The sequence below is a fragment of the Kogia breviceps genome, chromosome 4 (genome assembly GCF_026419965.1).
Source record: "Kogia breviceps isolate mKogBre1 chromosome 4, mKogBre1 haplotype 1, whole genome shotgun sequence".
NCBI lineage: Eukaryota > Metazoa > Chordata > Mammalia > Artiodactyla > Physeteridae > Kogia > Kogia breviceps.
This window is the reverse complement of record NC_081313.1, coordinates 59,013,372-59,029,327: the sequence shown is the minus strand read 5'-3', so window position 1 is coordinate 59,029,327 and position 15,956 is coordinate 59,013,372. Positions and strand designations below refer to the sequence as shown.

The window sequence follows — 15,956 nt, the reverse complement described above, 5'->3', positions numbered from 1 at the left end:
ATTTTGCTGTGGAGAGTGAGACAGAATTGTTCCCTTCACTGTCCCCTCCCTCCACTTCACCCACTAATCCCTGTTTACCGTTTCAAATTTCAAGTGACAGGAAAGCAAAGGAGTTCCATAATCAACACAGGCTAGTGACTGCAGTCCTTTTCTTTTGGATTACTTCCTGATACTTTCTTGCCAAATTGCCTTGACAAAATACACAAGGTGCCTGTGTGCTTTATGTTAGTAAATGGCACAGGGCCCTACTGCCTTTAGGCTCTCTGCCCTCTGGCTTCAGAATTGACCAGTCAAATGGTCTGTGGAATCTGCATCTTGCGTGAGTGATCCTGCTCCAGTGCCGCAATCCTGGGAAGTTAAGGTATCAATACAAAGTGGTCAAACTTTGGGGCTATAGGGTGGGTGAGGTAAGGGTACTGAGCAGGGAATGGTATATACACGAACCTCTTTAAAGCTAGACTTTTTTTCCCCTTTGTTCCCCCACTGTCTCATTTGGGAGAGAGAGCAGAGACCAGGGGGTAGGAAAGTGAGGGGAATAAGTGGCTAAAAATGCCTTTTTCTGGGGCAGTCATTCCATTCTTTGAAAATGCAGAGAATTTGGTGTTTTGCGCGGGGGGGGGGGTGGTCACAGGTGGGGGGTAGTAGGGGAGACACAGACCCAAATAACATACCTTCTAGTTGGTTTTCTCTCTCTAGGATTAATTGTCTTATTAAGCAGCACTTGGCCTCTCCGTGGCTGTCTGCTTCTGAATAAACACAACTTTCTAATACCATTTATTCACAGTAACACCAGGCACTTCACACTGAAACCCAGCACCGTTAAAGCAGCAACAGCAATACTATAAAGAAATGCGGAAGTCCCAGCCCCACCCAAGACCAGGGGAATCGAGCCCAGGTGAGTGTGCTGCACTGGAGCTGGAGAATCCCTGGATTACAACTCTCTCGTGTTCCACCTCCTAACTCCAGCTGGTGGCACAAGGGTCTCTCCCACTGGCCTTAGAGAACAGCTGTGTGCAAGTGCCTCACATCCTGATACAAGAGTACCCACACCTCCCTCAGGAGCTCCCAAACTTGCTCAGGAGGAAAAGAACGAAAAGTATATGTGTGTGTGATGGAGGGAGGGGTTCCATGCCTCTCATAATGAAAAGGGAATCTGTTAAGATATAAATAAATCACTTGCCATCTTCTTTTGGCTTGCAGTGTAGAAGTTATCTATTATTTTTGCTAACTGGGCAAAGTTCATTCTTAATAAATTCAAGTCATGTCCAGAACAGAAAGACAGCTTGAGAAACACTGGTCTTGAAAAAAAATTCCTATAGTGAATTTACTGCTCTTACTTGAACCTTCTGTACACAGTGGATTTGTATTGATGTTTTGCTGTTCTGTGTCCTCGTTTGAGCTCAGACCCTTCAATGTGAGATGTTCTCTTTGGAGTTAATTCTCCATCCCCTCCAAAGATGAGGAAACATCCTGTGCTGGCACATGCATCTCCCTGCTCATCAAATCACCCGAGCAGTAAGGGGACGAAACTTCTTCCCCATCTCCTGTCCAGCTTGGCCCACTCTCGAGAGGGCCGACCAGACAAGTGATCACATGCCGTTTTGGGAGAAAAATTCAGAATGATTTTCAAGTATCTGGGCTTGGTTCTTAGTGGCTCATACACACCTGTTCACCTCTACCTATGGCAGAAGTATAGTCAAAAATCACCAGTAACTGGGATTTTAAAGAAGCCAGCCTCAGCTATAGATAAGCTGTACTTTCAGTTGATACAGCTTACGTACATACCTGCAATGGCCATTTGGTTTTGGCTGCCCAACCTTTATGGCCTCTTCCTCTCAACTAACCGTCACACCTCCAATATCCAAAAGTAGTCCATGATGATAAATCTGAACTATTCAAAGGATAAGGAAGATAGTTTTAATGTATGTATAACCCTGGCCTGCTGTTCCTGTTGTAGAGTGGGAGAAGACAATGGGAATGATAAATGGGTCTTGGGACACCTAGTGTGAATTACAGGGTACCACTCTGGCCAGACTTTAAAGCTTCCAGGTTTCAGGCAGGCCTATAGTTAATCCAAACAAAAAAGGTTACTGCTTACACTTATCAATATTAACCTCCTTTTCATAATTTACTGGAATGGGGGGGGGGAAGTATAACAAAATGTACACAATTTAGTAACTGTACAAAACATTAGTTTAGCAAGATATTGGTTACAGTCACCAAAATGAAGACTCAAAATACTTCTCACTGCCACTTCCATGAAAAATTCAGATAAGTAAGAAGTCACTGGCTGAAAAGTCACAACAGAAGCAATTTAAACTTTACATACAACAGAAAATGTCAATCTTCCCCAACAGTGCAGACACAATCACTCAGAGGCTCTCGGTGCTGCCACGGCATTACTGGGATGTTTCTCAGAGTCCATCTTCTACATAAGCCATCAGCTTTCCAAGACCAACACTTGAAGCATTAGATGTAATACAAAATAAGGAGTTCTTTATTATTTATACAAAAGTTGTACATTAAAAAAAAAAAATTAAGATTCAACAACTCTGCTGACCCCCTGAGGAAGATTTTATGGGTCCATCAAAGAGCCCTGTGTGGATGTTTCAGTCACCAACCTCCTGGCCACAGGACAAGGGACACTCCTCCCTCCACGGCCATTCACACGGCGCCTTCACTGGCTCTGAAAGCTGACTTTCCCCTTTATTAGGCTCTACAAGCAAGCCAGGCTTTCCTGGACAACATTAAAGAACACTGCCTTCTCTGGCCCAAGCTTAAGACTGTTTTACCAGTATATCGGGTGATTTTTGTTTATTTCTTGAACACTTTCGATAAACTCCTAGCACAAGAAGCTTTATTACAACATATACAGATTTGGTACAGTTCTTTACAAAAAACTACCTAGATTTTTCAGCTAAATAAATTTAAGTGTCTTTTAAGAAATTAAACTTGGCTTCGAGAAATGGTAATTTTCTTCCAAACCTGTGTTTTCTACCCCCTGAGTTCTAAGAGAGGTCACAGACTTGTATGTCATTGATAAACAGAGTCACCTTTGTCTAAGCAATATTAAGAGCTCTTGAATCTTTCATAAAAAGCACAAAACTCTGTTTCTTAAAGCCTTATATGCTGAAAGATATGTTATAGCCAATCTAGACAAACATTTGTATTTAGACAAGAGTCCTCTCTGAACAAATAGCCTGCAGAGATAAATGCAGTGATTTTTTTTTTCTTGAAAGAGAACTATTTAGCACTGCTTAGCACATTATTCTGTAATTTGGGAATAAGAGTAATTCTTCCTTTGAAGAAAGCAGGTCCCCTTCTGAAGAATCATGTTGCCTATCCCCCCAAAAAATCAAAATAGACCAGCACCAAATGAAGTATTCGTTTACAAAAAATAAACTTAGCTCTTATTTTTTTTAAAGGTCTACAACCCAGACTTTATAAATTAACTATGAAATCAGGAGTTTTGTCAGCTATAATATAATTTAAAAATCCATTTTCAACCCAGGATTGGGGCTGGGGCGGGTGTGGACAGGAGGAGGGTTTAATCTCACACTGATCACCATGAACTCCAAGAATTTTATCAAAAGAAAACTTGTTTCTCCAGCTGTATTCTTTCAGAAGTGTGCTGTAGCTTACCATCTGTGATACTATAAAGGCATAATATCCATGTTGAGATCCTTCCCAAAAGCACAGCATGTAAAGCATGTAAACTTCTCAGATCTGAGAACTCTGCATAGAAAGAAGAACCTCAGACTTTCTGAAAGAGCCAAAAACCAAGCAGTCGTCTCACTGATCATGTCTATTCATCCTCAAGACACTGCATCGAGCTTTTTTAATTCACAGATTTTATGTTAGTCCTTTAGAACCCAACGCCTGTGTTTCAGTTCTGAACTGTCGGGCTACTCAAGCTGCCTTCTTAGTGCAGGTTCCTTGGAGGTCTTGTAAATTTACCTTTGACCTACAGCAGAAAAAGACAAAGGAGAGATATACAAAATATCAGGAACACAAAATTTTAAGTTAGGACTTGTATCTGAGAAGTAGGTTTTTCTACTGCATATTTTAAGTATAGGGAAAACATATTAAACAAATCTTTAAGTCTTACCTGTTGTGAATCATGTGACTTCTGACAAGATGTCCTGCTGCCAATGCTGCCACCAGAGACAATTCTCCAGCCATCACTGTACCGCACACAATTCGGGCAAGCTGCCGGGCGTTTTCCCCGGGATTGTCTTTGCACGCTCCTTGAACACCTAGCATCTGCAGCCAGGGACAGACACAACAGGACTCACCCTTCAAGGCACGGCAACAACTTCCTACTCAATCGACTAAAATGAGGGCAACTACAATGGCATTAGAATAGAACCAGGCTCCAGTGGAAGTACTACATTTCCAAGGTCTGACAGCCAGTACTAACAATGGAATACACCACAGTGAACCTAACATCCACAGCCTGGCTGGAAGTGCACTTAGAGCAGATGAACAATCATTTGCTCTCTTAATCTGCTTTCTCAATTTACTAAGCCTGTGCCTGAACATGCTTCACTTGGACACACTGGATTAGGCTGGTGGGAAACAAATGAAAAGACCGGCTAAAATATAGAGGGGAGCGATATGTGGTATCAGGTAGAAACACAAAGAATCCCAACGAGTCAGAACTGGGCTTGAGGTCACTGGAGCCTGTGCCCCATGTGTCTTACCTGCAGACATGCTTGCTGAGGGAGCAGGTTAGTCCCACCACCCACGGTCCCTATTTCTATAGATGGCATGGTGCAGCTGATATACAAGTCTTCATTTGTGGGACCACTTGCTTCTAACAAAGTAATACAGTTTGAACTACCAACATTCTGTGCCGCATCCTTAAAAAAACAGAAAGGAAAAACTATAAAACTTCTCTCACTTAGAACAACGAAAGACAAGAAAGGTGGAGGCTGGCACCCTCACCTGTCCACAGGCAATGTAGATGGCAGTTACAATGTTTGCTGCGTGGGCATTGAAGCCACCGATGCTCCCAGCCATGGCAGAGCCCACCAGATTTTTATTAATGTTGACCTCAATCATAGCCTCTGTAGTAGTCTTTAATACCTAGAAAACAGAGTGGTGCACATCTTACATCTTCCCCCAGAAGGTTCAGGAGTGGGCTACCCAGATCTACTTTCTGTACCTCCAGAAAACAAGGGAGTGTAGATGTGGCCCCATGTAAGCCCCATCCTCAATAAAAAGAGATTATCAGTAAGGTGTGTTCCTGTGAATGCCACCCACAGGCAGATGGGCGAGATAAGATAAAACACACCCATATATTCAAGTTTACTTAACCCTTAATATTACTTTTCCCAATTTTGTAATCCAATGAAAGATTAACAAAATAAAACAGTCATCCAATCACTCACTTCTCTGACAACCTTGGCTGGAATTACAGCTTCACAAACAACAGACTTTCCTCTTCCCTCTATCCAATTTATAGCAGCAGGTTTCTTATCAGTACAATAGTTACCACTAACTGCCAGAATCTGCATTTCAGGGAAATACTCATGAAGTTTTGAAAGTGCTTTCTCTGTACCCTATTAGCCAAAAAAAAAACAGCAACAACAAAAACTATATTAAAACACACAGTTATTTATAAATCAGAGGCTTTGTGTCTAATAATACACTTCTAAATATAATAACTATAATAATCTTTTCCTAATACATTTTTAGATATGAAAATGGAGTTCTTTGTAGTCATTGATGATGGATGATGAGAATATAATGAGAATTTTTTTTAAAAAACTCATTGAGAATATAATACTATATTCATTCATGTCACTGGGGAGTGAGTACTCAATCCACCATCAGCATGTAATAAATTCCCTCTTTTAGTTATTAAATTGTTACCTAAAGGCCCAAGTTACCGAGCCTGTAAAGAGAAGTCAGACATTAAAGTAAATCTTGTTGTTAATGGAAAGTCATTAGGATTTACATAAAATGTAAACAAGCCTTCCAATGACTTCTAATTGTTAAATTAATTCAATTAACTCACACTTCAAAAACACAAAACATACTTACTGGCAATTTAAGTTTGTTTTTTTTTTAATTGTGGTAAAATACACATAACATAGAATGTATCATCTTAACTATTTTCAAGTGTATAGTTCAGTAGTGTTAAGTACATTCACATCATGTGTAAGCAATCTCCAGAACTCTTCGTCTTGCAAAACTGAAACTCTATACCCATTACACAACTCCTCATTCCACTTAGCCCCTGGTAACCACCCTTCTTTTGGTCCCTATGAGTTTAACTAATCTAGGGAACTCTTAAGTGGGAATCATACAGTATTTGTCTTTCTGTGACAAGACTATTTCACTTAGTAAGTGAACCTCAAGGCTCATCCATATTTAGCATGTGCCAGAATTTCCTTTCTTTTTAGGGTTGAATAACATTCCACTGTATGTACATACCACACTTTATCTATCCATTCATCTGCTGATGGACACTTGGGCTGCTTCCAGCTTTTGGCTATTGTGAATGCTGCTATGAACATGGCTATACGAACATCTTTTTGAGACCCTGCTTGTAATTCTATTTTTATTTTTTTTAGGAACTGCTATACTATTTATTGGAAATTTTTAAAGCGTATGTATTTAGTCACTATACTCTCTTTCTGAATAGTCCTTGTAACAGGTAATGCACAATTAGCCTAGCTAATTGACTTTAACATTTTACATTTCTATCTGATAAATAACAAATATCAGTAGAATAAAATTTAAGCTATACACAATCTTCTTATAAGGAGATAATTAAAGGAACTATATACACATGAACTTTGCTTCTTAAACATGTCTTGAAGCCTCTAGAAGAGGTCAGCTTTCAGGTTTAAGAAAGTTTTGAAGAACAAATCCCCAGATTCCTCCCAGCCCTTCTGAGTAGACCCAGAACATGTACAATGTTAAGTCTAAATTAAATATATCAAATACAAACAACACCAATCAACAAATGCCTGCTTTATATAACATGAGTTACATGAATCAATATTTACCTTTCAATAAAAATCTTTCAATCAATTAACTCTTCGAGTAAGTGGTATGTGTACATGGTACAAAATTCAAAAGTACAGGAGGGCATAGAGTAAAGAGCAAGTCTGTCCCCCACTCTGGGGACAGTCACTCCTGCAAGTTCTCTTATAGTCCATCCATGCTCACCTTTGAAATCATGTTCATCCCCATGGCATCACCTGACCTCGACTGGAAACGGATGTAAAGGTTGCGTCCAGCCACACTCATATGAAGTTTCTGTAGACGTGCAAATCTGTAAATAAAAGAAGCAAAGACTTTTTCTTTTTTAAGAAAATGGAAGTTATCTTAAAGTCTAGCTTAGTTGGTTCATTTTACACATAAGAGAAAGCTCATGGAGACTACATATTAAATGTACCTTCTTCTTTAATTAAACATATTAGAATACTATTTCAACTCTGTCTCATTCTTACATGCTGCAAGAAGGGAGGGCTGCAGAAAGTCATGTCATCATAAATAAACTTTAAAAGTCCATATAAAAACAAGCATATAAGCTTGAACTATAGTGGGGTTATCATTTGTATTGATTATACTTCTTAATAAATTTAATTTTCTGTATTCAGAGTAAATCTGCTATACTAATACTTACCTCTATCCTGCTTGGAAAATCTTTTTCTCAGGCAATTCTGCCCTAGGGCAAGTTTTGGTCAAAACTCTTCTAGGGCAAAGTAATAGCCTAATCAAAGTGAGCCTTGTAAAACCAATGCACAAACTTACTAGCTCACACTATTTTTTTCTAATTAACCTTTATGGAGATATTCATTTGTATCAACATTCTGCTCCCCCCATCCCAACTGAGCATTAATATTACTTATTATGAAAGAATGGATTTAAAGTTGATATTTTGTTACATCACCTTAGGCAGTCAATACGTTAACAGTTATGTTTAGCCATCCTAGAAGATGGCACTGGTTCTGAAATAAACATAAATGTCCATACAAGCCCCCCCACACACCTGCTGGTGCTGTCGAATGCCTCCTTTACCGCTGTGAACCCTTCAGGTGTCTCGAGCCAGGCCTTCACTTCTGCAGAGTCACAAGCACGGGGAAAACGCACCACTGGGCCACGAGTCATCCCGTCTGCAAGGATTCGGCTGCTGGCACCTCCACCAAGCTATGCAGAGTATGTTACAAAAGCACGTTAATCCTGAAAACAGTTCTGCTTGTCCCAAAAGGTGTCCTTGATTGTCCCCAAATTTCTTCTCACTGCCTAGAGTGTATCTTAAAACAGGCAAATATATAAATGCCAACTTACACCTATTGCTCTGCAGCCTCTATTAGTGCTGGCCACAAGACAACCTTCTGTTGTTGCCATTGGAACCTGAAATTCTTTTTCATCCAGGAACAGAGGTCCTGCCACTCCAACAGGGATGGGCATATAACCGATAACATTCTCACAGCAAGCTCCCATCACCTAAAAGGTAAAGTCAGGCACCAAGTGAAAATCTATATAGCAAACACCCAGCCCTTGTCATTAATAACTTTCTTCAAACTTAATGCTTTAGTGTATTTTTCAACCAAATTTTTAATTTACTCTTTAAAAGTCTTGAGTAATGACTATAAATAACAAGAAAAATATTTTTGAATTTTGATGACCTATACAAAATTACAGTAAAATGAGTTAAAAAGGAAGATGTTTTATAAAACTATGTACATATAAAAGACAAGTCAAGAAAAAGACTGAAAAACTAAAGACTAAAGCTACAAAGCATCAAGAAAATAACATACCAAGGAGTAGTTATAGTCCCTGTAAGGTAGATACTGGAGAGAAGAAGGCTCTGGAAGTTTTTTGGAAAGTAACTGTCGACGAATAGATACACCTCGTTCATAGGTTTCCATCAGAGTTTCCAATTTGTAAGCTGGGATATGCTTAGCATTGACTAACTGGATGATCTCAGCATCACTAAGGAATTTTGCACCTTTCTAAAGAAATGGGAAAAATAATGGAAGGGGGATGGATAGAGGGAAATGAAAAAAGACTTGAAGAACCAAACTTCGTACTCTTCATAATAAATAGACCATTTAATACGAACAGTGCTCTCCATAGAACTAAAACACAAGTACTTTAAGAACCTGAAGGAATTTGAAGTTCTAAAGAAGGAGATGATTTAAGTAGAAATAAGAAGATCAAAATAAAAACAAATTCTTTATAAAAATGTGAAAACTAAACAAATGTTAAACCAAAACACTAAAATTTTCAAGTGATGTTCATAGAAAAAAAAAAAATTCCAATTAAGATTCTGACACCCACCCTGTAAGTTTTGTAATACAGCATGACAGTTGAGATACTGGTACACATGTTAATGAGAATGAGGGAAAGAAAACTGATAAAGAAAAACACAATCTATTCTCACTCATATGCACATAAATTAAGAATGAACCAGAGTAAGCAGATACGGATGGAACACAATAGTCATGCTAACTCATGAGCAGACTGTCGGCAGGACATCCTGTTCAAACATCAGAAAGAAAATAAGCCTCCTCAGGAGCATCAGGCTTACTTTAAAAAAACCAAAACAAACAAACAAAAAGCCCCCCAAACCTTTCTTCTTTCTCTGAAGTTCATTTCTGTGTGAAAGCTTTCCTAGGCCTTAACACATATGAGAATACAGAAGTTGCTCATCTCTTTAATAAACAGTAATAAAAAATTTGAAAAAGCAATGTGACACTTGAGTCAGTAAATCTTGGACTCTTGATCCCAGCTTTACCATTTTCTAGATGTTTTACTTTGGGACATACTTAATTAACCCTCCTGGAGCCTATATTTTCTCATCTGAAAAATGGAGAAAATTCCATCTATCTTACAAGGTTGTAGGGAATAAATAAATAAGACCAGTACCTGTAAACCATGCAACAGTGTGCCCAGAACTTAGGTACTCAGTAGCTATAACTTCCTTCCTTCCTTTAATAAAAAAAGCTCCTTTTCTTAAGAAAGATACCAGCTTGAGTTTGTTTTATTTTCTCACCTCTGCATTCCCAAGTATCTGTAGACATTCTTCATTAGGCCGCGGCTCCATGGGAAGTTCAATTTCAGGTTCCTGTGTCTCTAGTTCCAGTGAAGTATCGAGTAAGGAGGAGTTACCAACCACAAATGTAGCTCTGTTTGAGGTGTCAGATTCTGGCACTAAGGGTTTTATAACCTCAACTGTTCAAGAGATCAAAAGAAATCTCACAACACTGAACTTTTAAAAAAGACTCGACTTATTGACAAATCAACAGTGGAAGAATGGAAAATGAAGGGAATAATAAATCACCTTTTCTTTCTCTGTTTATCCTGGCCTCCTCCTCCACTGCATGGAATTTCTGGTCATTTCTGACCAGTATAGGGTCACGTCTACAACAATCGTCTGCGACTTTCTTTTGGGTCACTACAGGAGATGTGATAGGGTTTTTTAACGAGAGTGTAGATTCTGTCTCTGCTTGTTCAAAGAAGATATATTTGACAGCCAGAAGGAGAGCTAAACTTAGGGTAATAACTTGTTCGATATCCATGCTGATCATTCTGAATAAAAGAAAGCAAATTAAAATGTTATTTACTCAAATACAAAAGGCACACCTAAACTCTCAGTAGCATAGAGTGCTATGATTCATAGACAACAAAGTAGGACTCGGGGAACTTACTTAGAGAGATAAAACTGCCATAGGGAAACACTTGGTTCAATTCTCTTTGACACATTTTCATCCAATCCTAAAGAAACCTTAGAATTGTCTGCCGGAGAAGGATCGGCTATCCAGCGACTGTGAGCATGAACAAGAACTAAGCCTAGAGACTGAAATAAAAATGTAAAAATCATGTATCCTCTGCATATCAATGGAACCGAAACTCATCCTGTGCAACTGGATAATTAAACACTACCGTCCTCCCATGGCCTCCCTTACCAAGAAAATAAAGACCCAGGCTTGCTATGTGACTGACTAAAGCAATGGCCCCACTGAATGGCTGAAAACATTCCCAAAAAAAAAAGATTTTCAAAGAGAGAGAAAGTGGAAGAACTTGAAAAATCTATTTAGGGCAGAGAGAAAACCAGGGGCCTCAAAGAAATGAGAAAAAAAAGATAGAAAACAAAAGCGGGGGAAGAGGAACATCAGTGAAAGAGCCAAAAATTGCACAAAGACAACAAGAAGGAAAAAAAATGGAAAAGCAGAATATGATTTTGGAACCAAAAATAATGAAAGAAGAATAAAACTGTATAATTACCATAATCATCTTAACCCTCTGAGTAACAGGATTTGGTTTATTTTCTTCTTCTTCTAAAACTCGGGCAAAATGGCTGAGCTGCCAAATTGGACGACCCTCCCGGCTTTCCCGAGAAAGCTACAAAGTAAGTCAGCACTACATTAGAAGGTGCTAATCTTCTTTAGGTGAACTAATATGAAAAATATTACTCTTCTACTAATATAAGTAAGAACTGCTCTTACCTCTAAAACCAAGGACACACACGCTGGGAAGAAAGTCATGAACACGAAGTAGTTGGCGAGAACTGACATGCAGCCAAAGCAGCACATAATTTCAAGTTGACGCACCCCTGGTTAGAGAAAAATTAAATGCATTAGCTAGTAAAGCAGTATGTGTATTTCTGATGCTGCATACATCACAAGGACTCTTCCTATAGGTAGACAAATACATGGAAGTATTAGTATATTAAGCTCTCTGCCATCTACTGGAAAAAGAATTAGAAACTCAGAGGTGCTGTGAAGCCTGAGCACACAGAGGATAACTTCCTCGAGGGCAGAGACCTTGGCTTCTCCCATGTCCCCAGCGTCACAATGCCAGGCACGGCAGTATTTAATATCCATCTGATCATCCCCTTTCATCAAATGGTAGTACTGTATTTTGAGATAGGATATCAAGGACAGTCAACTCTAATGGAGCAAACCCCTCCCACTCCGTTATACTACTGATCCAATCCCACTCATCACCACAAAAGCAATTCACCTGTGGACCAAGGACTTTTTGTAAAAAACACACTGCTAGTTATACCATTCCTGATATAGTATCATAATAAATACTTTATGTGTACTACTGAGCTCTATTTTCAATATAACCTCTGTGGTGTCTATTGATGTTCTTACAATTTTGGTTCATTTCATTGATCTGTTTGAAAAATGATATAATGCAAAAAGGCAACCCAAGATCCAAAGTTAACAAATGTTCCATTACAAAATGCTTGCGGTATCACTTGGTAATCTTCTCAAATAGAAGGGAACAGAGCTGGGGAAAGATTAGATTATCAAATCCTACTCCCTCTCTTTACAAATAAACTTGAATATAAAATATAATACATATTTCTGATGTTATTCACATTAAATATAAAAATGTTTGAAATACATATAAAAATTGATTCCCTTCTCCCATAAAAAATGCTAACTAGAGTAATACAAAAAAACCCCTCAATGTTGTATTTTATTTTCTGAATCATAATAGATCATTTGACTAAATAGAAAAAAAGCATACATTGTATTTTCTAAAAATTCTATAGCTATTACTCCCAAATGCAGAAATTCAAGAGAATATAAAATTACAATGACAAAAGCATTATGAACAACCTATATTTTAAAAGTAGCCAAATGTAATCTTTTCAAACTTGAGACTATCAAACCATATTGACCATTGCTTTTTACCACCTGGCTACCTACTCTTTCCCTTCGTACAACAGTAACTACTGTCGTCATAGGTTCTTCAGGCATTCTTCCTTACTCTGTCCCAGTGGCGCAGTCTCTTTGTGCCACTTTTTTACTACAAGGAGACAGCACCAATCTACAAGTTCCAAGTAAAGACTTTTTAAAAATTTTTTACTGGCTTTCCAAAGGTTTGCTTCCTAGTTAGTATGTGTTAAATCTGTCCTTTTATTCTACCCTAAGCCAAATCCCTAATTTTACCATTTCTGTATGGCTGTAAATGCCTCCTAGCTGGCTTTTCCAACATCAAATCTAATCACTTCCTTTGTCCACTGCTCTGACTTATGACCAAACTTATCACCCTACTTTCCACATCAGTCTCCACTGCTTTCCACATCAGTTTCAAATGAATAATCCTTGGTTTCACAGCCCACTACCAGTTCCTAGCTAATCCTCTCATTTTTTTTTTTTTTTTTTGGTGGTACGCAGGCCTCTCACTGTTGTGGCCTCTCCCGTTGGGGAGCACAGGCTCTGGACACACAGGCTCAGCGGCCATGGCTCACAGGCCCAGCTGCTCTGCGGCATGTGGGATCTTCCCAGACCGGTGCATGAACCCGTGTCCCCTGCATTGGCAGGCGGACTCTCAACTACTGCACCACCAGGGAAGCCCCTCATCTTCTTATATACTGTTCTGCTTGTATAAAATCACATAGGTATATTTTCACCTGATCAAACACATTTTTTCTTGATTGTGGTGGCAGTTACATGACTACATCTTTGTCAATACTCAAAACTATACCCAAAAAGAGTAAATTTTAAGAAATGTACATTTAAAAAAATTTTTTTTAAATCTTTGCTAAATAAACTTCGAATGACAGGTAAAATAACTGAATAAATAATAAATTTACCCTCAGAAAGTTAGAAGAAACATTATATATATTTAACATACTATCTAGTGAACAGACCTCAACTAATAATAGCAACTAACTACTCTCTTAAAAGTTAGATAATATACTTCTGAAAGAATGAAACCCCTTATTGAGGGCACTAAGGCACCAGGAAATACACTAGAATAGTAGTTAACTAAGTGTGACCCTCATGAGAAAGCCATAAAATCTAGTCTTAGTTGATTAGGAAACCTTGACAACAGCATGATATATTCATTCTGGCAAATTTCCATATGAGGCCATAATTTTTGTCCTATATAATGGAGTCCTATGTTTGATATTTAACATCTAATTCTCTACTATCCAATTAAGGATGAAGAAACATATATGCCGAGGTCAGTGCTGGCTAAGTGCTAAGATGTACTGCATACTGTCTGATTAAATCTTCCTAACCACTCAGTTAGGTGGACCCAACTTAAGATCTGTCCACCTCCTGACTTTTGCACTGTCTCCTACAAGACAATTAAAACACAAGGAACCAAGTCATTAATTTAGTCCAGACAACAGTAGAGGCTGAAAGATGCTTTCTAACTGAGCCTAGAATACAAGCTTGGTTAAAAACCAAACAAAAAGCAAATAAAAACACCTTAAAGTCATCAAAAAAGTGGAGCACAGGAAAAGAAGATGAGATAGTAAGAGTGAAAATAAATCAGGGGACTTCCCTGGTGGTGCAGTGGTTGAGAATCCACCTGCCAACACAGGGGACGTAGGTTCAAGTCCTGATCCGGGAAGATCCCACACGCTGTGGAGCAACTAAGACTGTGCACCACAACTACTGAGCCTGTGCTACAGAGCCCGCGAGCCACAACTACTGAGTCCACATGCCGCAACTACTGAAGCCCACGTGCCTAGAGCCCGTGCTCCATGAGAGAAACCACTGCAATGAGAAGCCCGCGCACCGCAACAAGGAGTAGCCCCCGCTCAAAGCAACTAGAGAAAGCCCGCCCACAGCAACAAAGACCTAACGCAGCCATATACTTAAAATAATTAATTAATTAATGTAAAAAAAAAAATCTGCTCAAAAAAAATGAAAAGAAATCGGTAACCTACTAAGTTTTTGCTAAAGCAGAGAGACATAAAGTCAGATCAGATATACACACATATTCATACAATTAAAAAATTTTAAGAGTAATGTCAGACTTTTAAAAGTCAGAATTTAAGAGTAATTGATACAATTTAATATATTCCTTTTTCTCTTCTACAAACTCATTTTAAAATATATTAAAAACTGATTACAAACCTGACATGGTACCAACTCCAATCACAAGACATTCTACAAGAGCATCAAGGGTGAATGTGGGACCTAAAATTGCCATCCCACGAGCAATATTTTCCCTTACTTCATCCTAAAACACAGACCAAACATATCAATGAGGATAAGGTACAAAGTAACTTTTTAAAATGTTAGAGTATCCCAGGGCTTCTACTAAACCTAATTTACTATATTAAGAATAAAATACACAATATGATAAGACGAACAGGCATTCCAGGTACAAAGGATAATATAGAGGACTAAAGAAAGAAGAACATGTACACTGCCCTGCTTTCCCTGTCCACTGAACGAGATATTTCTTAGGAAGATTCCTTTGAAGTGGTGCATTATTCCTGCCATTTAAATCCCACATAAATCCTACATTTTATATTTTGGCTACCACTGACAGAAGTTCTTAGTTGCAAATTTTTTGAGATCATATTAGTAGTATGAAACCTAAATATCCTTGTCAAAATGCTCAAATGATCATAAATATTCATCAAATACATAATCAGGGCAGAAGCACATTTTTTTTTTTTTTTTTTTTTTTTTTGTGGTATGCGGGCCTCTCACTGTTGTGGCCTCTCCCGTTGCGGAGCACAGGCTCCGGACGCGCAGGCCCAGCGGCCATGGCTCACGGGCTTAGTTGCTCCGCGGCATGTGGGATCTTCCCGGACCAGGGCACGAACCCGTGTCTCCTGCATCGGCAGGCGGATTCTCAACCACTGCGCCACCAGGGAAGCCCCCAGAAGCACATATTTTATACTCAGTTACTCAGTATTATTAAAAATGTTACATTCTTTAACGTGACTAATGAACACCAAGATAAAACTTTAGATGGGAAATAATGCTAGTGTTAACTCACGGGGTTTAGAAATCAATCTACCCTGAGATTCTTCCATTAGATACTGTCTGTTCTCTGGTATGTTTCACTAGGTAGATACTCTAATTTATCCAAAAGACATAATACCTTACGTTCTGAAAACTTCAAAAAGGAAAACAGGGAAGATTCCAAATTCTAGAAGCTGTGGAATTAAAATTGAGTTGTCAGATAAATGGGACAGTTCCTAGGGTTCCTAGGAAGAC

At 38.7% G+C, this 15,956-nt stretch overlaps 1 protein-coding gene across 5 annotated transcripts in view; it reads right to left on the bottom strand.

The window, feature by feature from the left end:
• Positions 1–2,474: 2,474 nt before the first annotated feature.
• The window catches only part of HMGCR (3-hydroxy-3-methylglutaryl-CoA reductase), a 77,611-nt gene continuing 64,129 nt past the window's right edge, over positions 2,475–15,956 (bottom strand). For all 5 annotated transcript variants that reach the window (XM_059062741.2, XM_059062740.2, XM_067031162.1 and 2 more), the window contains 15 exons: positions 14,859–14,964; positions 11,472–11,578; positions 11,251–11,367; positions 10,674–10,822; positions 10,307–10,554; positions 10,019–10,197; positions 8,781–8,975; positions 8,308–8,466; positions 8,009–8,166; positions 7,183–7,288; positions 5,394–5,564; positions 4,948–5,088; positions 4,704–4,862; positions 4,109–4,263; positions 2,475–3,964 (listed from right to left, as the gene is read on the bottom strand). In XM_059062741.2, the coding sequence (XP_058918724.1) occupies positions 3,910–3,964; positions 4,109–4,263; positions 4,704–4,862; positions 4,948–5,088; positions 5,394–5,564; positions 7,183–7,288; positions 8,009–8,166; positions 8,308–8,466; positions 8,781–8,975; positions 10,019–10,197; positions 10,307–10,554; positions 10,674–10,822; positions 11,251–11,367; positions 11,472–11,578; positions 14,859–14,964 (2,205 nt within the window). In that variant the 3' untranslated portion in view covers positions 2,475–3,909. The remainder of the gene's footprint in view (positions 3,965–4,108; positions 4,264–4,703; positions 4,863–4,947; positions 5,089–5,393; positions 5,565–7,182; positions 7,289–8,008; positions 8,167–8,307; positions 8,467–8,780; positions 8,976–10,018; positions 10,198–10,306; positions 10,555–10,673; positions 10,823–11,250; positions 11,368–11,471; positions 11,579–14,858; positions 14,965–15,956) is intronic.